General features: G+C 37.6%; 1 protein-coding gene across 1 annotated transcript in view; it reads left to right on the plus strand.

Moving 5' to 3' along the window:
• LOC124622515 (DNA topoisomerase 3-beta-1) overlaps nt 1-22,493 on the plus strand; it is a 125,592-nt gene extending 103,099 nt beyond the window's left edge. Inside the window, exons 12-15 of the mRNA XM_047148238.1 lie at nt 10,429-10,653; nt 20,701-20,856; nt 20,942-21,044; nt 22,105-22,493. Of these exons, the coding sequence (XP_047004194.1) occupies nt 10,429-10,653; nt 20,701-20,856; nt 20,942-21,044; nt 22,105-22,314 (694 nt within the window). The 3' untranslated portion in view covers nt 22,315-22,493. The remainder of the gene's footprint in view (nt 1-10,428; nt 10,654-20,700; nt 20,857-20,941; nt 21,045-22,104) is intronic.
• The last annotated feature ends 440 nt before the right edge of the window (nt 22,494-22,933 follow it).

Here is a 22,933-nt window from a genome sequence, read left to right on the forward strand (position 1 = left end):
TCTATTATTTGGTTCTTGTTGATCATTATCAAAGAAAACACCAGTATAATTAACAACAAATAGCAGTCTCTTGCCATTGTTTCGCTAATGAGACAATTCCTTTCTTTTTTTTATTGTAAGCGGCGGTAGCGTGCATCTAAGCAAGCCATGCCGCGAGCGGCGACAGGTCGTAAACACTTACTATCAGAATGCGACAAACAACACATGACACAGTACAATAATGCACTTTCAGCCTAGAGTGACGTAAACACCTATAACAAAGAGAATGGCACTTATTAGATCAAAGAAAAATAAGCAACCCATTCAAACCAGACAAAGCACACCTGACGCATAGCAATGGCTACCTGGTAAAGCTTAACTGCTAAGCTTACGACTCGAACCAAACTACTGTAGCTGTATCGTCATTTATTCTACCTAAATTGTGTCTCATATTACAGTAGACCAACATTGTTTCGATTTGGAGGTGCGGCCTAAAACTTTTCTCTCCCCTTGAATTTCGAGTCTCAAATTTCAGGTGCGGCTTAGATTCGGGAAATTTGTTTTCCTTGATTTCGAGTCTCATTTTTCAGGTGCGGCTTATATTTGAGTGCGGCTTAGATTCGAGTAAATACGGTCCTGTTTTTTTGCTGATGACTCTGTGGTGCGTGGCAAGGTGTCGTCATTCATCATTGAGTAACTGTGGCATTAATAAAAGATGACTTAGTTACAATTTCTAGTTGCTGTGATGAATGGCAGCTTTCTATAAATGTAGAAAAATGTAAATTAAAGTTGATGAGTAGGCAAAACAAATCTACCATTTTCTAATATAGCATTAGTAGTGTGCTACTTGACACAGTCACATCGAGTAAATATCGGGGTATAACATTGCAAAATGGTAAGAAGTGGAATGAGCTCGTCGGTTTGGTAGTAGGGAAAACGAATGCTAGACTTCATTTTATTGGAAGAATTTTTGGAAAGTGTAGCTCATCTATAATGGAGATGGTGTGTAGACTGCTAATGTGTCCTAGTCTTGATCCCCACACGATCAGATTAAATGAAGAGATTGAAGCGTTTCATAGGCATCTTCCTAGATGTGTTATCAGTAGGTTCGATCAGTGTGCCAAGTATTATGGAGATGGTTCATGAACTCATATGAGAGTCCCTGGAGGGAAGACGATGTCCTTTTCACAAGGCAGTACTGTGGAAATTTAGAGAACAACTGCAGACAGAGTCTATTGCTTCATCGTACATTTTGTATAGGACCACAAAGATAAGCTGAATGAAATTAGGGCTAACATGGAAGCATACAGACAGTTGTTTTTGCTTCACTCTGCTTGTGAATGGAACATGAAAAGAGATGACTAACAGTGATATGTGGTACCCTCTGCCATGCACCGTATGGTGTCTTGTGAGTATTTCATAGAGGAAGTTGTAGATTATATTTGACGCAGTGCTTGGTGGTAGCTTATTTGCTTGGTGGCTTTAGTTGGATGTGTCGGTTATGTTACTTGCATCTCTCCTCAACTATTCTGATTGTATGCCTCATTTAAGACATGCCCCATTTACATTGAATATGGTACATACCCGGCTTTCGGGGACCTTGCTTGTCTTTAACTTTACAAAGAAGACTTTTTAGCTTTGTTGATGGAAATGAAATACAGGATGTCATGTTTCTGTAGGAGTCTACTGGTCTATATGAATGGAAGAGGATAAAGCTCTAATAACTGGTACAGTGGGACATACCTTCTGCAGTGCTCTACACAGGCAATTTGCAGAGTACAAATGTAGATGTAGATCCTTGTGGATATTAGGCTAGCATAAGGTAGATAAGTGAATCTTGCTTTCTCTTTCTCTCTCACTTGCAACCTCTTTCTCAGCTGCTCTTGATTTTCACTGCAATGCCTGCTCACTTTGAAAATCTTAGTACCCATTCCATCAGAACACTATTCATAGGTGGTGTGAGTTTTTGACAAAGCTCTCCTTGTCTGAATCTGTTCTGCTTTATGAACCAGAGTCCTTTACTCTGAGGAAAAGGTAGTTAGCCATCTTTTTCAAGTTCCAAGATGAATGTTTTATTAGGTTGAATAGAATTTAAAAGCTTCAGGAACTCTTCACGTTTTTTCACTCTGTGTATTCTCGGCAGACCCTAGCGCTTTTGTTTCAAAATCTTCCATGTGTAAGTTCACTGTGGCAAGAGTTGATAACAGACTACTCATCACCATGCCATCAGTTTATTCATAATATTTTTCATCAAACAGAATAATGACAAATATCCATATCCTGCAGCCACAGTTGACAGAGATAGTGAACAAAGAAAGCAGAGTTACGAATGTGATGTTCGCCCTGTCCACCGTATTCATTGAGAATGCATTTCAGGTATTGTGCCAGCTGATACCTAGGTGCACCAATATTACCGTCTGTCTAGCTGTCTGCAGGCAGTATCATTCAAAAGATTGAAAATCTTATTTTAGTCCACACATGATGTTAGGACTATAGCATTGGCCTTGTTGGTCACCGGAATTACATTTTTGTTGTCCTCCAGCAGAATTCAAAGTGCTGCTCTTTCTATCTTGAAGATGTTGGATCTTAGTATTGGTACCTTGATAAGTGCTCTACAGATTTTGCAGTGAACCTCTTCTGCTGCTTTTGTTGGAGCAAAGCTGGAACATGCTCCATGAAGCTGCTGTAGTGTACTGTTGGTGACTTTTTTGACTGTGTGTAAAATCTAGTCCTTTAGCAAGGATCTTTAGTGTGTCCCTGTCCAGCTGTTAATCAGTGAGAGTAAGTTTTGTTTGGTTCCATATATCTTGTCTTGGCTTTTGGTGCAAGTGAACAAATTTTACTTTCTGGTAGGCAGACGTTTTGAACTGTATTGATTCTGCATATGACAATGCTATATTGTCAATCCATTCCCAAGAAACTGCCAAGAGTGTAGCTGACATGTAAAGGTTGGGATGAAGAAGCTCTTTTGAAGTGATGTCTGGAATCTGTCAGATATCGTGAACCAGAACTAGAAAATGCTGAGGTAGCATATGTCTCATGGAATATCAGTGAAAGCTCTGAGAAATGAAAGAACATTAAAGGCTGTAACGGACAACGGGAATTGAACTCAATTACAAATAGTGACTTGAAACCACAGTCTGGTTGGATTACAGGGAGGGAGTACACATAACAGTGCAACTCGTAGCTCATGAAGAAGACAACATGGACAGTTGTCAAAATATTGTGCATAGAATAGAAACAATTTGGCTACATATACAGAAGTCCACCATTAACACATTTGCACAAGAAAACACACCTCATGCTCACATGACTGCTACCGCCGACAGCTCTGATCGGATTCTGGCCAGAAACTACAAAGTGTAACAGTGTTTTTGTTGTGTCTATCTGCGATTGAAGGGGTCATCTTTACGGTGAGTAGCAATCTCTCCTTTTCTTAACAATATTGTTGATATTCCACCCTTGAGTTTCCATTTTTTGAATATGTAATACACTTCAGCTTTACACTTTCTCTTATGCCATATTGGAACCTACACATATACTCAGACATCACTGTTTTAGTTTCATAAACTCAGTGTGGCATCCTCATTATTTGTGTTTTCTCTTTCTCTTTGTTCTTTCTGTTATATGCACATGCCTTTGCTTAATGTTGGATACACCTGTTTCAAAAATCCCATGAATATTATGAGACATCGATGTGTTTAAAAAATACATACTTTATATCTGCTGAAGAGTGTGCAATAATTGATTGCTTTATTTAGCCTCAGTTAACTATAATATGCATTTTCAGAAAGTAATAAATCAATAAAATGGAGTAAAACATTTTGAGAATTCTTCTATAAAGCACCCTTTCTCTGGGTGCATGTGAGCATTTTTTCATGTAATCAGTATTTTTTTTATTGTTTACATTAAATTGGTTTGGTCCTGAATCAGAAAAATTGTTGGTTTATTTACATATTAGATTAAGTATAGTTTAATAACTTTGCTTCCTTGTGTACAATGAAGGTGAGTATTGTTTATGTTGTTTAAGTTCTGATTATTTGTTAATGTAGAAGTGTTACTGTGTTTTTATAAACTTCTGATTACTTATGATAGTATGATTACTTATGATAGTGTAATTACATTCTCTCCTTTTATTGATATGTGGTCTCCTTTTATTGATATGTTGTTTATCGGCTCTGTCATTGCAACAATGTTTTGATTTATTTGTTGAAGTGGTTGTTTTGTAACAAAAATGGAAACATTTCCTTGATGTGCTCCAACTATATATAGTTCCAGAACATTAAGGAGGAGTTGTTATAATTATTGTCATGCTCTGCCAAGCACCAGTGTATAATCCCGTTATTGTTCCTATTTTATTTTTAAGAGTAGATACATACTGCCATCTTTGTTGTTGTTCTGCCACTGTATGTTGAATTTGGCATGTGTTTTTTCCACCAATCTGTGCTAATGACTTTTTACTTCGTTCTCTTTTTAAATATATTTCTGTTTCCAGTTCTCTTCCACTTCTTTTATGGTATAAGTAAGTTGACTGCATTATGATTTTATTTTTATATTTTCTAAAATTATTTTTTTCTGCAGCTTTTATTGAATTTGCAGAACATTCATAATTCTCTCCTTTCCTTCATTTTTACTGATAAATCATTAGCAGTGTATTGATTAAGACCTCATCTGCATAGTGCACACATTTTAAAGGATTTTGTGAATTGTGATTGTTGATTTGCTGTTCCAAATTAATAAGATGTAACAGATTGGGCAGATTACAAACAACAGAGGAAGCACTAAGCAGTACATATGCACATAAGTATTGAATGCTGTAGCTTAGCTTTCAGTCTTGCTGTCCCCATGATTATGGATCTATTCTACTTCAGAGAAAATATATTTATCAACTGATGTAACTTTCATCTCATATTTGTCATTATGCAAAATATGTTTCAGGCAACATGGGTATGTTTACCAAGTATGTTGGTCTGGATGGTTGTTTTTGCTTATCAGTGTTGGATGGGTGGAAGAGACATGAGAAATGTTCATTAACTTTATTTCCTTTGTATTTTGTATCCTTTAAGATAGTGCTTTACTCAAACCGTTTAATGAATTTTTATTTCCAATGCACCAGTATCTGTAGAGGTTAGTCACTATTATATTGAGAGCTAAATTTATTTGTGTCTGTCTTGGTTTTCGCTTATGCTTTTCAACCTAAATAAAAGTGCTTAAATAGTTATTTTCAGTTCAATGCTACACATTTCTGAGTACTAAAATTATGTTGCATATCGAAGTTTTGCTTTTCTGTCATTCAGTTTCAATGATAGTCTTTCCAAAATTCCTTTTACTTGCTATGATTATTCTCACACCATATCAATGCCAATAAAAGTGATGTGCATTACTGTTGAGAACATTTCAGGGCTATTTGTTATTTGAAGAGTAATTGTTTTTAATTAATTTTGTAAATTTCTAGGCTCATATTAATTTGACTCTATTGCCACACAGTATATTGTCTCTCACTATCTCAAAATAGTCACAAAAAATTATCTTCTATGATTATTTGTAAAATGAACATACGATAAACAGTACCTACAGCTCAGACATCCTGATGAACAAAATAGAGCCATCAATGAGAGAAAAACATTACAGGTAAAAAAAAAAAAAAAAAAAAAAAAAAAAAAAAAAAAAAAAAAGGGCATGATATTGCTACATGACAAGGGCCGTACACACTCTGCCCAGTTGGCACAAGAAACCATTTGAAAAATGGTTTGGGAGATATTACCTCATTCTCCCTACAGTTCACATTCGGCTCCCTCAGTTTTTTATTTGTTTGGCCAACTCGTGGAGGTATTATGTGGAAAAAAGATCAGCAACGATGAGGAGTTCAAGGAATTCATGGGAAAGTGGTTCTAACAGACAAAGACTTATTTGCACCAGTATGAAAAAAGTAGTTCATTGTTGAGAAAAGTATATTAGTATTGGGTGGTATTATGTTGAAAGAAATGATCAGTTCATCTCTCCCTGAACAGGTCACTAAGATCCCTCAATGAAAAATCCCTGAATTTCGAACAATACTCTACTTCTCATCGAAGAATGGAGAAAACTAAAGAAACGTGGCATACAAACAGCTCAAGATGAAGCAGCATAGAAAGAACTTTGCTGCAAAATATAGCGCAGCTGCCGAATCGACAATTCAGTGTCTCACCAGTATTTTTGATGACATAGAACAACATCAAAAACTAAATGAAATACATGACCTAATCAAGAAGATAAACAGCATCACCCGAGAGTTTAAACCGCTTACATGGATGGTAGAAGATATAGATGGTGCTATTATTAGTGACAAGCAATTAGCAATAGCTAGTGGAAACAATATTGTGAAACATTGTATTGCAAAGGAAACAACATACAAGAAGAGAACATTTGTACGGAATCAAATAAAGAACCTGATATTCTGTACAGTGACATCAAAAATGCCATCAAGCATCTGAAAAGCAACAAATCCCCAGGTATAGATGATATTTTCAGAGAAATGCTGACTGCAATGGGAGAGGAAGGCATGCATGACCTACATTTAATATGTAGTAAGGTGTGGAAAATGAGTGAGTGGCCCACAGACTGGACTAATTCCTTTGCACAAAAAAGGATCAGTTAGAGCTGCTCCAACTATAGGACTGTAGCATTAATATCACATGCTAGTGAAGTCCTCCTGCATATAATAAATCAATGTCTAAAAAAAATTATGCAGTCTCAGATTTCCTCAGAACAAGCAGGTTGTGTGTCAGGTAAAGTACTCAGGTGGCAGTCTTGAATTTAAGGCAGATAATTGAAAAATGTTATGAGTTCTGTGTCCCTGCCTACATTTGCATCCTAGATTATAAAAAGTCTTTTGAGTGTGTCATGTGGGACAAGTTGTGGCATGTGCTCAACGAGTCTGGGATTCCAAAACACCTGGTATGCTTACTAAAAGGTCTTTATAATAGCCATACCGTAATCATAAAAGTAGATGGTGTATACTCTGAATTTTTCGATGTGACAAATGGTGTCAGACAAGGTTGCATACTATCACCTCAGCTTTCCAATATCTATGTAGAGTGTGTAATCAGGAAAGCGCTGGATGGCTGGGGTGGAGGGATTTCAATTGGCGGCAGGAAGATCAACAATTTACTCTTCACAGATGATACTACACTCATAGCAGAAAGTGTGGAAGCACTTGGTGATCTGTTCTCAAGAGTGAAAGATATCTAAACCTTGGCCTAGAGGTAAACATGAAAAAAACCAAACTAACGGTTATAAATTGCCAAGGCATTGATCAAAAACAACTTATAGGATGCTTAAGGAACCTGGAGATAGTGAGTGATTATGTACAGGGCTATTACAAATGATTGAAGCGAATTCATAGATTCACTGTAGCTCCATTCATTGACATATGGTCACGACACACTACAGATACGTAGAAAAACTCATAAAGTTTTGTTCGGCTGAAGCCGCACTTCAGGTTTCTGCCGCCAAAGCGCTTGAGAGCGCATGAGACAAAATGGCGACAGGAGCCGAGAAAGCGTATGTCGTGCTTGAAATGCACTCACATCAGTCAGTCATAACAGTACAACGACACTTCAGGACGAAGTTCAACAAAGATCCACCAACTGCTAACTTCATTCGGCGATGGTATGCGCAGTTTAAAGCTTCTGGATGCCTCTGTAACGGGAAATCAATGGGTCAGCCTGCAGTGAGCGAAGAAACGGTTGAACGCGTGCGGGCAAGTTTCACGCGTAGCCCGCGGAAGTCGACGAATAAAGCAAGCAGGGAGCTAAATGTACCACAGCCGACAGTTTGGAAAATCTTACGGAAAAGGCTAAAGCAGAAGCCTTACCGTTAACAATTGCTACAAGCCCTGACACCCGATGACAAAGACAAACGCTTTGAATTTTCGGCATGGTTGCAACAGCTCATGGAAGAGGATGCGTTCAGTGCGAAACTTGTTTTCAGTGATGAAGCAACATTTTTTTCTTAATGGTGAAGTGAACAGACACAATGTGCGAATCTGGGCGGTAGAGAATCCTCACGCATTCGTGCAGCAAATTCGAAATTCACCAAAAGTTAACGTGTTTTGTGCAATCTCATGGTTTAAAGTTTACGACCCCTTTTTCTTCTGCGAAAAAAACCTTACAGGACATGTGTATCTGGACATGCTGGAAAATTGGCTCATGCCACAACTGGAGACCGACAGCACCGACTTCATCTTTCAACAGGATGGTGCTCCACTGCACTTCCATCATGATGTTCGGCATTTCTTAAACAGGAGATTGGAAAACCGATGGATCGGTCGTGGTGGAGATCATGATCGGCAATTCATGTCATGGCCTCCACGCTCTCCCGACTTAACCCCATGCGATTTCTTTCTGTGGGGTTATGTGAAAGATTCAGTGTTTAAACCACCTCTACCAAGAAACGTGCCAGAACTGCGAGCTCGCGTCAAAGATGCTTTCAAACTCATTGATGGGGACATGCTGCGCCAAGTGTGGGAGGAACTTGATTATTGGCTTGATTATTGGCTTGATGTCTGCCGAATCACTAAAGGGTCACATATCGAACATTTGTGAATGCCTAAAAAAACTTTTTTAGTTTTTGTATGTGTGTGCAAAGCATTGTGAAAATATCTCAAATAATAAAGTTATTGTAGAGCTGTGAAATCGCTTCAATCATTTGTAATAACCCTTTATATCTTGCCTTTCTGATCAATTGCACAGGAAATTGTGATAAAGAAATAAGACAACGAATCATTCTTGACCGAGCCGCAATGGTCAAACTCGTTAAGATATGGCAGAATTAGGCAATATCCAAGACAACAAAGATGCGCTGGATAGAAGCATTGGTGTTTCCTGCATTCTTATATAGATGGTATGCGCAGTTAATATGTAATAAGGTGTGGAAAATGAGTGAGTGGCCCACAGACTGGACTAATTCCTTTGCACAAAAAAGGATCAGTTAGAGCTGCTCCAACTATAGGATAAGGTGTGGTGTTGGTAGAGGATGCTGCATGTACCGTGGACACAATAAAGAACAAATGTTCCAATAATAGAACAACTTAAAATTACAAGAACGTTTATCTTCTCGTGTCAGCCAAAGATAAGTTCAGTTCCTTGGGCACATCTTGAGAAGGAAAGGGGATAATTTAGAGAAGACCATTGTGCAGGGAAAAATTGAGGGCAGAAGACCACATGGGAGAGCAGCAAACAGATGGTTGGATCAAGCGAAGAAGATTACCAGCCTGCCTCTTCACATCATATTAAGAAAGGCCAAAGATCGCTGTGGATGGAGACATCTGTCCAAAGAGTCAACTACGTAAGAATGAGTGAGGAAACGAGATCGCCACCACTCAGGAATGAGTAAAATGAGTAGTGAGATGTTGAGAAGCAACACGACTCTTATTTTGTAAAAATATAAATATTTATTTCCTACACCAATGTGTTTGTTTAAGTACTGAATGTCCCTCGTAGATGGAAGTGCTGCAGTTTGTATCAGCCACCATGTTTCCACGTGTATACTGCTGTATACTACCACCTGTACTAATGTTGCTGCACTAAATAGTTCGTGTTAATTCACTTATTAAAAGCACCACCAGCAGTTGAAATTATTTGTCACACATGCCTGTAACTGTCCCTGGTTTAAGTTGGCACATTGTTCCATTGTTTTGTGTGAAATCAAAATTCATTCTGCAGTGACTTGGCACCAAACTGAATTTATTTATTTCTAAAATAAGAGTTGTATAACAAAAATTTAAAATGACTGTTTCTATCTACTCACACTTCCTACTACAGCATGAACACAAGATGAAATAGAAAATATGTTGCATGCTTCGGAGCTTATAGACACTGCACCATACCGTACTGCTGCTCTTTGTGCTGCTGCACACCTTCTGTCTCCTTGGACTTTCACTTTCTCCTAGTTGCCTCTCTCAGCTGTGCTATCCTTCCGTAATAATACACTAAATATCTAAAATTTTGTTTTCACTTGTAAGATGTTCCATTTGTTGTCTATGTGAGTACTGGATCTTGTAACCTGGACATCATAAGTGGATACTTTTTGTGTAAATGCAGTAGTGAGCCTAAGTAGATACTGAGATTGATGGAAGCTTTGTCCAAAAAAATTATCAGTGGTTTAATGGGAGCCAGGGATACAGCTGCTGAGTAACTGCCTAACATATCTTAATACCTAGAATGCAAACAATACTGATGTTTGCAAGTCAGTATCTTTGTGTGCTACTGTCTTGCAATGTCGTATCCTAACTAATGTAACTATCATTTTTCCATATTGTTTTCTGTTAGTATTTGCAAGCTATGTGGCCTTATTACTAAGGTTAAGTTCTGTTCTGCTTTGTTGTTTTTATTGGTTCTTACGATCTATGTTTTAGAATAATTTGACCTCTTGCTAAAACTAACTTTTCCTTTTCTTCTTTTTGCAAAGATGTGGCAAATGCAGACGTTACATGAAGTATATTCAAGCCAAACCCTCACGCATGCATTGTTCCCACTGTGATGAAACTTACAGTGTACCACAGAATGGTTGTATACGTATTTATAAAGAACTCAAGTGCCCATTAGATGACTTTGAGTTGCTGTCATGGTCTGCTGGAACAAAGGGAAGAAGCTATCCTTTCTGCCCATACTGCTACAATAACCCCCCATTCAGGTATGATTGTATAATTTTTTCCTCAGAAATATATAGTTTATGATGTTTTTATGTGCCAGATACATGCAAAATACATTTTCTAACATGAAAATAATTAGCTGTGTATTTGTGGATTATAATTGTGCATACTACCTCAGTTTCAAACTGCCACTACACTGTAATGACAGTGGATGTCATGCTTAGAAATAGGTGGCTATCTCATAATTACAGGGAAAATTAACGCTCTCATTTGAATTTTTATACCACTGTAACATACAGTAAAAAACTGTAGCGACTGTTTAACAACTTCTAAAACAAGAGAACAACAGATGTGGATGACATAAAATTAGCTTCTTGTGTGTTGATATAAAAAGTAAGGTAAAGGCAACCACTCATCTATAGCAGTTTGATGTGTGGACAGAGGAACACATGTGTGCATTAGGGTCTCTCTCTCTCTCTCTCTCTCTCTCTCTCTCTCTCTCTCTCTCTCTGTGTGTGTGTGTGTGTGTGTGTGTGTGTGTGTGTGTGTGTGTGTGTGTGCGCGGCGCGCACGCACGCGTGCCCGCGCATGTGTGCGTGTTCGTGTGTGTGCCTTTTGCTAGAAAAAGAGCTAGTGCTCAAAAGCTAGATTGAATGCTGTTACATGTTTCTGTGCTCAACACAGCAATCTGCTGTAGGTGAGAGGTTGGCTTTCAGTTATTTTACATATTGCTCCATCCAGGAATTTCCATTTTTATTCTTGTGTGTGTTAACTTTATTGGGCAAGATCTGCTTTGTGAACTGACCTTGTGCCAGTGTCATTCATAAGACTTCAGTGTCTTCCAGTGTTCTTTGGACTGCTCGGAAATTCTTAGCCTCTACTTACAGTCTTTTAGTGTGGTGTCTTAACTCTAGAACTGTGAAACAGCTTGCTCTTTTCTTTTCTCTTCATCTGAACAGCATTATATTCTTTGATAAACCCAGAAAACATGAAGGCTAAAATCATGTACAAATTACATTTTTATGCGTTTTCGTGTACAACAATATGGTAACACGTGCAACCCATCTGTCTCTATCTTTATTTAAAATGCCTATTGGTCAGTATCTTCCCCAAATTCTATAAACTATTCCCATGCACAGCTACTCTGACTCATTTTCCAGTCTGACATTAATGACTTGAGGGGATCATTCCACTCCCTTCAGATGTGTCGCAGGTTCCATACGGTTCTCACAGTTCCTCCCATCTTCCTCTCAGACTGACAAAGCCATTCAGTACATGTACCCCAGAGACATTTTTCTTGGGTTCTATCATATACTTGTGGCATGAATGAAAAACATAACACTTTATTGATAAAAGTTGAGTACTGAATAATTGAATACTGCTTTCTCCAAAAACTAACTCGCATTATACTAAAGTGTACAAAGAAGCCATGGATTGCTTATGGATAAAGTTACCTTGTAAAACAAAAAGGAAACTGTAACTGTCACTCTGAAACACTGCTAGTGTTTATACTGTGGATCATTGCAAAACTTCTTGCAAAACATTGTAGGTAGTTATGAGGACATGGAAGGAAATGCATTAAGAGAAAATAAGTAATCGCACCATATAACGAAATATAGACAATATGAGATAGAGTGAAGGAGGAAATGGGTATAACCAGACATGAAGAGGAGCAGATGGGCCTAGGAGTAAATGAAATGTTGGTAACAGATGTGTGTAGCTTTGCAAAACTTTTCAACAAGCATTTCATAATTAATGCTACTCAAATTTCTAAGAAGCTCTGATGTACACACAATACTGAGAATTTACTTAGTTAATTGGACAATAAAAATTATTCAGCCAACTCCAGAAACAGCTAATAAAATGACGGGAATGTGTTTCTAACATTCCCATACAACTATGGGTAACCAATATAATTGAACCTCTTCTGTTGAAAGAGACTGTATTTTCAATCATATCTAACATTAGTAATTTAACAATAAAGTGCAGTCATGGAAGAGAATGTGCAAGAAGTTCATTCTAAATGAGCATGAAAAGCTGAGTTACTATATCCATCATTCTATTCCTTGTACTTTATTTATTATTTTTTAAATTTAGTTTTTGACTGAACATTTTCCAGTTCTGTGCGCTAAACACATTTTCATTATGACATATATTTTTAGTAGAAGTGTATTACGTTCAGACTGAGCTGAAGTGTGGAATCAGTGTAAAACTTTTTATACAATTTCCCTTAGTGTCCAGTTGTCATGCGTAAATTGAATGTGTCAGCAAAGACCTCCATTCATGACGAGACTGAAAGAGACTTAATACATTGTACACTTAATCCATCAGGAAGTAATTAACTAACTCCATGATGCTGAAAAGAGAGATTTCTATTGCCCACAGGGTAATGTTGTACTAGACTACATGAACTAAAGAATAACATATAAATTCAGAGTCATAAATAACAAATGTGTTTATTTTGAAGTTTACTTTATCGATTGTGCAGTTTGAAGACCAGGCATAATTTGAAAAGGGGAAAGCTTTCTTCAGTGCAAAAGCTTTTAAAGGATGTGAATTTTTCTTTAGAGTAAAAGACAGTTGACCTTAATTTATATAGTCTATCACCTTATGTAGCAGCATTGTTGTCACAAAGTTTAGTGCTTGGAATAATATTTGGAAATTTGTGGTAAGTTCCTATGGGACCAAACTGCTGAGGTCATCGGTCCGAAGGCTTACACACTACTTAATCGATCATAAACTAACTTGCCTGAGGGAGGACTTGAACCTCTAATGGGGGGAGAACTGTGCGAACTGTGGCAAGGTACCTCAGACCGTCTTGACATCTCAATTAATTTATTTTATTTTACTTTATTAATTAATTAATTTATTTATTTATTGTTTTTGAGGGATAGGAACTTTGGTGTTACTTTTTGTCCATGATGATGTTGGTTCCTGAGGACTTATTTTTGATGTTTGTACTCTATTTTTACCTTACTACATATTTTGTTGTTATGTTGAAAATGAAAATGCCTTTTATTTTCGAAAGTGCATCAGTCATATTAAAGAAAAAAATAACAATTCAGGGCAAATAGCTCTTCAACTAAATACTGCTGGAAGTTCTTGAAACATGAGCATAGGCATAATTTTCAAAAACTCTACTGGATTTGTGTATGCTTTAAATGAGTCAAATTGTTTCATCACCAAAAATTCCTATTTATGCAACAGTGAAGACATCTTCAAGCAATTTTATAGCTTGGAATACAATTTGTATGAAGTACAACAATTTAAACATGCTAAATTCATATTGATCAAACAATCCACGGGTGCTTTACCAGTTCCTAGTGACCAATGGGCACACTATTTTGGTGATCAGACATATCATCGCATCAGATATGCTGACAAACTGCCCTGCTTGGGAGCGCATGTATCAATGGCCAAGGATGCGATTGCGCTGGCATCTGTGAGCGGCAATGTGCGGCAGTGTGCATCAGTTGTGGTAGCAATCCATGCAATGTACTGCCACTCCATTTGCACAGATTGACAAACCATTGTGTGTGCTGAGTGTCTTCTTAATTAGACCCAATGCTGGTTCTCAAAGCCTTACTGAGATTATAGTCAGAGTTACAGTTGATAGACTGTCCCTTGTGTATGTTCTGATGGCCTCTCTAATGATGCTGTCCAAGTATTTCTAAGGTTGTTCTAAAATCCTGGTACAGTTGCCTCAGACAAACAGAGCTCTGCAACCACCAATTTATTGCGATACATTAGTTGAGTGTGCCTCTGGTGTTCTTGGCATTCATCTTTTGTTCTTGGCATCGATCTTTGGTGGTGCGAACTGTCTGTTTTACCAAATTGGCATTCTTTAAACAGAGGAGCACTTGACGACCACCAACTGTTTCTGGCATGCCCTGATCTTGAAATGTTTTGTATTTAATGGAATATTTTGTAAACAAATGGAAGGAGTCATAATGCACAGCCCACTCTTGCCTTTGATTGCAAATTGTGTATGGAGCACTTTGAGGAAGAACCTCTGAAGACTTCCGAAGGGAAGCCTACTTGCTTTTTCCGTTATATGGATGTCATGTTCATCATCTGGCCCCATGGAAGGGTCAAATTCTGTGACTTCTGTGCACATCTGAACTATTATGCATAAATTCAGTTCTCTATGGGGCTTTACACAGAAAGAAGACTACCATTTCTGGACATTTTGACATCATAGTCAACAGAAAAGCCGATGGCACCGTAGGCCATTGTGTGCATCGGAAGAAAACTTACACTGACTTGCAGTTGCATGCAGACAGCTGCCACCACCCTGCTTAAAGGAAGGGGACAGTAAAAACACCAGTACATAGAGCACGCACCATTTTGGTTGGAGAGAGTCTTCCCTGGGAACTCGAACACCTCAGAACTGTGTTTAAAAAAAAAATGGTTCCTCAGAGTTGCAGGTTAGGCATGCTCTATGACCTACCACTACAGGATGACCTGTGGAGATGGATGAAAACACAGAGAAAGAGGCAGCCACTGCCATTTTACCATAAACTTGTGCACTGCTGGGAAATGTCAGGTGCATACTGACAAAGCATTGAGTGAGAACTGTCTTCTACTTGCCCAGTAAAGCATGGGCAATACTTGAGAGTGTCAAAGTAACCTGTGTTTAAGGAACAGTGGATTTATATCATACTCTGTGCAGATATGGCAAGTCATTTCAGACAATCAGTGCACACCATCTAACATCAACGCTGAAAACACCAGCAGTACAGAGACTAAGGTATCCGTAGTCTGTTGTCACAAAGCAATGTTTAGCCAAGACTCATTCAATAGAATTCAAATGTACCAGGATTATAGCACAAACTTTAAAATAGTAGAGCAATGTCATTAGAGACACCACTGAAATGTGCACAAGGGAAAGTTTCATCAACCAGGACTCTGGCTATAATCTCAGCAAGGCTTCAGAATCAGCACTGGGTCTAATTAAGAATGTATTCAGCAAACAAAACATTCTGGCATCCAGTGCAGATGGAATAACTACATCCACACTAACACAACCTGGGCTGCATAGAGAATTGGTCTTGGGGGGGATATAAGTCAGTAATCAGTTATGCGCTCGCAGGAGGTCGATTTGTCAGTACCATTTCAACAGTATTAACTGACAGTACACCCACCCATGGACTGTTCAATTGACAAATACCCTAAGAAAAAACTGAAGAATCACATTATAGTCATGTTAATTAAATACCTAGCCTGCTTTGTAACAAGCATGGCCCCCACAAAAATTTAATTTGTGTTGTCATTTGAAAGTAATTTGCATATTCAATGTTGGCGTATCATAGTCTCCACATGTCATCACTGTGGAAGCTTTTCCTTCATTGCTTCAAAATATTATACCATGTAAGTGGGTATAGAAAGTCATAAATCCATAATATTAGCACCTGAAGAGAAAAATTAATTGATTCTCATTTCCTTCAGAAACTAGAGTATCATGTTTATATTGTTCACAAAGGCAATCTTTGAGTTACTTAGTTCAGTGCTCAGCTTCAAAAGTTCCTTAAGTAAGCATTTGTCAAATTGAACTAGTGTCACCAACTCAGAGTATAATGTAACTTCAATAATTTTTTTTTAATTAGTTCACACTTTTCCTCTATACCATTTCTATGTCATATTGTTTATTACATTCTTGTAGAGCACTTATTATTACACGAGCATCCTATGTTAAATTGACTGTGCGAAGAAACATTTAAAGAGTGTTTTTGTTCTTTTAATGCATCAGTAGTCTTCATTAGTAAATAATAATAATGTCACATGACCAACAGATTTGTGCAAGTCTTTCAGTGAGATGCCACTGCAGAGTCTTGCATTACCCTGAGGCAGAGGTACCAGGCCTATCCAGACAGTCATCAACAGTTACCCATTCATCTAGTAATTGAGTCCAACAGTGCTTAACTTTGGTCATCAGATGAGGGCAGGTGTTTCCAACATGGCAGGGCCATTGGTGCTTCATTAATAAAGCAAAAACATAATTCAGTCTGTCTCATAAGTTAAAAAGAAACTAGAACTTACAGTGGTTTCAAATTATTACTCTATTCTTTAAAGTTGAAACTTTAATAATCTGATTTTTGTCCTCTTAACTATCATTTAAACACATCTCATCATCAACAAATTTCTTTACCCACTGCCAAAAATTCTCATTTTGCAATTTGTGGAGCAGAATGTATGCCTTCAAAAAATATTTCCATGGTTGCCAAAGTCAGATACGCACTGTGTCATATATTTTTTCTATTTCTAATTGAAGACTGCCCTTCATCAGGATACTGGAGAGCCTGGGTCTGTTTTGTTGTGCATTCATCTAACACATCTCTTGAAACAGTGTCTTTCCAATCCCATAAAATTCTGCTGTTGCACTGTTGCAAAATGGCACTGTTTTAACTTCAAATTTCAATGTATTTTCACAAGTTTGAATAGTACTTAAATCCACATCTTCTTGCCTGAGTTTGGAGTAGGGATCAGGTTTGTTGTAGTTAGATTTTTTGAGGAAACATGATGGCCTTGTACTCTTTGGACATCTATTTGAAACAACTGCACTGTAGTTTCTGAATTTTTGAATGCTAGTTGCTGATTATGAAAGAAAGTGCTGTATACTCTGTGATTCATATCAAGGGTCTAACAAAGCAGATATATAAATGTCGTGTGACTAGGGCCTCCCATTGGGTAGACCGTTCGCCGGGTGCAAGTCTTTCGAGTTGACGCCACTTCGGTAACTTGCACATCGATGGGGATGAAATGATGATGATTAGGACAACACGACACTCAGTCCCTGAGTGGAGAAAATCTCTGACCTAGCCAGGAATCAAACCCGGGCCTTTAGGATTGACATTTTGTCATGCTGACCACTCAGCTACCGGAGGCGGGGGGGGGGGGGGGGGGGGCGGACAGCAGAGATATAACGTGGAGGTAACAAATACTGAAATATTTTACGATATCACCTTATGTTTTGGTTTGTTCAATAATGATGCTTTTGATGAAACATTACATACCAGTGAAAATGGAAACCAGCATTTAGCAGTGCCTGCTAGATTGCTATTGCACATAATATTGTTTATAACAAAGGGCGGTATCCACAGGAGACAAAACAACAGCAGTTTGATATTTGTCGAATTATGTTGATTCAGAACTAGTTTACAGAGATGCAAAGAAAAAAGTGCTTGCTCTTGCATATTCTCGAACAGCCTGAAACTGACACTGTTTATTTATTGAACTAAACTTATATTTATGGCATATTTTCATGTTTTCCCGTGCCTTATTTTGTGAACAAAATTTTCATGTCCCTGAATACTTCTCATAAAATTTAGTCATGTCTTCAATAACAAAAACATATCTATGAGAAATTTCAAAAATAATGTGCTGACTCATCACAATTATTGCTGAGGGTAAAATGTACACTTGAATTTGATGAAATGGACATTTTTCCTGATCTCAGTACCTTTTCCTTCCACTGTAAGTTGTCAGAATACTTTTTTTTGCTGAAAGGTCTGTGCCACATTTGCATTTCTTCATTGTTAGTGCTCAGTTCATTTGTGGCAAGCTTTTATTATTCCTAAGATATGGAAGACCCAGGATGAGCCATGCTACCATACGAGGGCTGTTCAACGCAGTTTCAAGTGTACAGTATGCTTCGTTTGTTTTTGACAGATAGAAAGGTTAGATGTGTTTTAGTGTGCTTGGCAGACTTTCGATTATTACAAAAAAAATGGAGCAAAGAATTTGCATCAAATTTTGTGTGAAAAATGGAATCAAGTGCTCTAAAACACTTGAAATGTTGATAGTGGCATACGGTGAGTCTGCTCTAAAAGAAAAAAAAAAAATGTTTACAAGTGTACAAGCTCAGATGGCCGGGAAGATGCCAATGACGAATCCCTCTCTGGACACCCCAGCACATCAACAACAGATGATAACATCAAAGCTGTGAAGAAAATTGTTTTGAAAAACCATCAAATTACCATAAGAGAAGTTGCTGAGGATGTTGGCATATCGGTCGGCTCACGTCATTCAATTTTTCCAGTCGTTTTGGGCATGAGACGTGTGTCCGCGAAGTTTGTTCCAAAATTTCTCAGTTTTGATCAGAAGAACTGACGCATGAGCATCACTCAGGAGTTCTTGAATGATGTCAGCGATGATCCTGATTTGCTCAAAAGGGTCATAAGTTGTGATGAAACATGGGGTTTACGGTTACGACATTTTGGATGCATCCCAGAGAACCAAGACCAAAAAAAGCATGCCAACTTCGATCAAATGTCCATGTTTTGCTCACTTTTTTTTTTTTTTCAATAACTGTGGCATAGTGCATCATGTACTTTTGCTTCAAGGTCGTACAGTCAATAAGGAGTATTACCTTGACATTATGCACTGTTTGCAAGAAGCAATATGCAAAAAAAAAGTCCGGAATTGTGGAAAAATATTCATGGCTTTTGCATCATGACAATGCACTTGCTCATTCATCATTGTATATGAGAGATTTTTTGGCCAAAAACAACATGACAGTCATGCCTCAGCCATCATATTTACCGAATTTGGCCCCCTGCAACTTTTTCTTGTTCCCCAAAACTGAAAAGACCTATGAAAGGATGAAGATTTTGAACGATTGAAGAAATCAAAACTGCATCGTTGGAAGTACTGAAGGTTGTACCACAAAGTGCTTGTAAGAAGTGCTTTGAAGGTTGGAAGAAGTGTTGGCACAAATATATTGTATCTGAGGGGATTACTTTGAATGAGACAACATGAATATTGATGAATAAATAAATATTTTTTTCATAAAAATATAAAGTCACCTTACTTTTTGAACACACCTTGTACACTCTCTCTGTGGAGTCTTTCTGTATGGCGGCGGATGGAAGTACCTGACTTAACAGAAATCAAGTAACATTGGTCATTTGACCAATTACCAGTTGCTAACATGTCAGCAGATGGTACTGTGTTTAGTCTGCATAATATGCCTATGAATAAGTAGATTTCAAATCCTATTACTCATAACTTGACAGTGATCATTAACTCGTGAACACCTCTTATGATTTCATAGACAAATATGAACTAAGCCAGTGTTGTCAGTTGTCTGCTTGTCACAGCTGGTAATGAAAAGAAATCAGTCAACACAAACTGTATCAGCTTCTTTAAATTCAGCCACTACCATCAACCATTTCACTAAGAGTCTTCATAGAGGGGGTGTATAGTATTTTTTACTTCTTGTTTGACAAGCCAAGCATCTTCTTACTGAAACAGTTTTATAACAGATTCATAACACATCTCGGCAACAAACTTTGTAAGATTGGAACTGCATCTCATAAAAACACTTTCCTCATCTGAGGTTGGAGGAGGGTGGTGTTAGTAATGATATGAGTAACCTGGAGTGCCATAGGTCATGTTGTGTTTGCGTGTTGCAAATACTTGCAAAGAGGGGGAAAAAAAGAAAAAGAAAAATCTGGTTCTTATCTTCAGAGGACAAAATTGTAAATACTGCTGGTAGACAAATATAAAAGTAGAAAATGCTGTCCTAGTTTTCAACTATTTCTTCTTCAGGGAGGAAAGAGTGTTAGGTTGGGGAAAGTTAGAATGTAGCAATAGGTCGATCAGACACCAGGTCCAGCTTATTGTTTGTTATACTGCTCTTGGCACCTCCCTTTCTCAGTTTGTCTCTAACTGAGCATATTATACATTTTGTTGAATTTTCTTTAGTTCTTATCATTTATAAGACCTATTGCAAAGTTAAAAATATGAATATTTGTAACTAAACATGTCTCTTATGTTAAACACTTTGTACAGGGAAGTTTTGTGCTACAGAAAGACATGAATGAGAACAACAAAATGCTTTCAGATAATAGTTGGCTTTATCTTCTGTTGATTTGTTATTTTATTTTTCCTTGATGCTTCTGTGTCATTCCCCCCTACCCACTCACACTTTCCTCTCTCTTGCCCTGAATCCACTTTTTCTGTATCCTCTTGACTTACATTACTAAATGCAAAATTTTTGATTTGATGTAGTGAAACTTTACAAGAAAATATTAAAATTCAGAAACACCAATCATAAAAATTGTAATGAGAATTTCTGTATGTTATAGACAAATGAAGAAAGGAAGTGGTTGTAATGCTTGTACACACCCAACTTGCCCTCACAGTCTGAATAGTACTGGCATGTCAAGTTGTGTTGAATGTGAGGGAGGTATTTTAGTATTAGATCCATCATCTGGACCAAAATGGAAACTTGGTTGCAACAAGTGAGTAGTAATATAAAGTTGTCAATAGTGAACACCCCTTTTCTAACATTATAGGTGAACTAATAATGATGTTTATTCATTACAGATGTGATGTCATCATACATTTATTTGAGGATGCACATAAAGTATTAGTTGAGGATGCAGTATGTGAGTGTGGAGCACAGCTGATAAGTGTTGAGTACAAACCGGTAGGTTAACCTACACTATACATTATTGTAGAGATGAAATTGTTGCCTGTTCCCAATAAAAAAAAATTATGAGAAATGTAGTACATGATCAATTGTAGATAGATGTAAGGCAGGATGTGTAGGACTTGCTGGTTAAAAGTGATGTTGGCAGCGACATTTGTAATATAGTGTTGTCGCATTTAACGGTCTGAAATCTTATCTTGATGCCAGCTAAAGCATTAGAGAACAACAACTCTCGGGAACTTCATGTTGATGCCAACTAGAGCATTAGAGAAGAAGGAACAGCTGAGGCACTGAGAATCATAATGGCCTAAAGCACACCATTGCCAGACTCATACGGAAGTAAATATCAGTGAAATTGGTGAGACAGTTTTTTGTGATGTTCATATATATCACGTGGGACTACAGCACAGATAAACCTGGCTCACCATTAGATTAGCAGATGTCAGGAGCATGCATACATGATGCAGTCTCAAGATCAACAGTAGTATACTTTAGGCCCCTGTGGTTCTCAGCACCACAGTTTAATTTATTAAGGGTACATTTGCACCAATATGTTAATTTAATGAATGAAGGTAAGTCATGGCTTCATTGTTTTGTTCCTTGGTAGTGTAGTAACCATTAATTTTTTGGAGCTAATACTGTTTGTGCATGAAGCATTTGTTATGGGCCTTTTGAGACATTTTCTATTGTGGAATGTTGCATGCTTTAATTAATGGTGATTTTGTTTTTATTTTGACAATATATAATTACTATTTCATTATATAATTACTATTTCATTATATAGCTACTACTTCATTAATTTTTTTTTTTTTTTTTTTTTTTGTTATGTACATAAGTCAATATTATATGCTGTTTGCATTTCCTAGATGAGTCAATTTGTGCGATTATTTCATTTACAAAATGTAGAGAAAAAAAGATGAAGTATGTAGAGGTTATCATTGATGATTCATAAAGAAAATTTGTTGTGTGGAACTTATTTTGTACCACATGTGAAAAACATATGTAGCTTCTTTACAGCTGTGCAGCAAGTGATACAGTTATCTACCTTTTGTTGTAGGAGAAGACACGGCTTCCAGGTGAGGCAACGGAAATGACAGGTTGCGTTTTCTGCTCGCCACATTTCACAGCACTTGTGGAGAAGCACCGTGCTGTTTCCAGGCCTGCCGGCAGTCGGGCTCCTCGGGGAAGAGGGGGTAAAGGAAAAAGTCGGGGCCGACCACGAGCCCCAAGAGACAAAATGGCACAACTTGCTGCATATTTTGTTTAACACTATTTTTTGTTATATTTATTTAACAAGAGAAAGAACTGTAACCTGTGTGTAATAACTTTATACTTCGCAGCTAAGCAAAAAGTGGAAATCTTTTATTATGCTATTATTGTATGAAGAGCTCTCTTTTTGTAATATTCTCCATCAGAGTGATGTAAATAATACATTTATTGTTTTTATCTTGGTTTTATATGATTTTTTCCCCCAAGATTTTCCTGGGGTTGGCCGTGATATACTAAAGGAAATTTTGTATATATGTGTGTATGGTGAGCTCACTCCACTGCAATCTTGTACTTTGTGTTCAGTTAATATTTCTACTATGTTTGTTGATACAACCCCCAATAGAGCGATGATATTTGAGGTCAGAAAAAACTGTTGCTACGAAGGTGACCACTGTTTGAAATTCTGTTTGCACTCAGTTATCCATCTAAATATTAGTGCATATGTTGTATCAAAGATGATGGACCCCACATTCATCTTTATCTACATGTTGACTGAACAACTTGCACAGTGTATCACTCAGTGTTTTGAAACTTCCTGGCAGATTAAAACTGTGTGCCACACCGAGACTTGAACTCGGGACCTCTGCCTTTCACAGGCAAGTGGTAGAGCACTTGCC

Source organism: Schistocerca americana, chromosome 7 (genome assembly GCF_021461395.2).
Source record: "Schistocerca americana isolate TAMUIC-IGC-003095 chromosome 7, iqSchAmer2.1, whole genome shotgun sequence".
NCBI classification, from domain to species: Eukaryota; Metazoa; Arthropoda; class Insecta; order Orthoptera; family Acrididae; genus Schistocerca; species Schistocerca americana.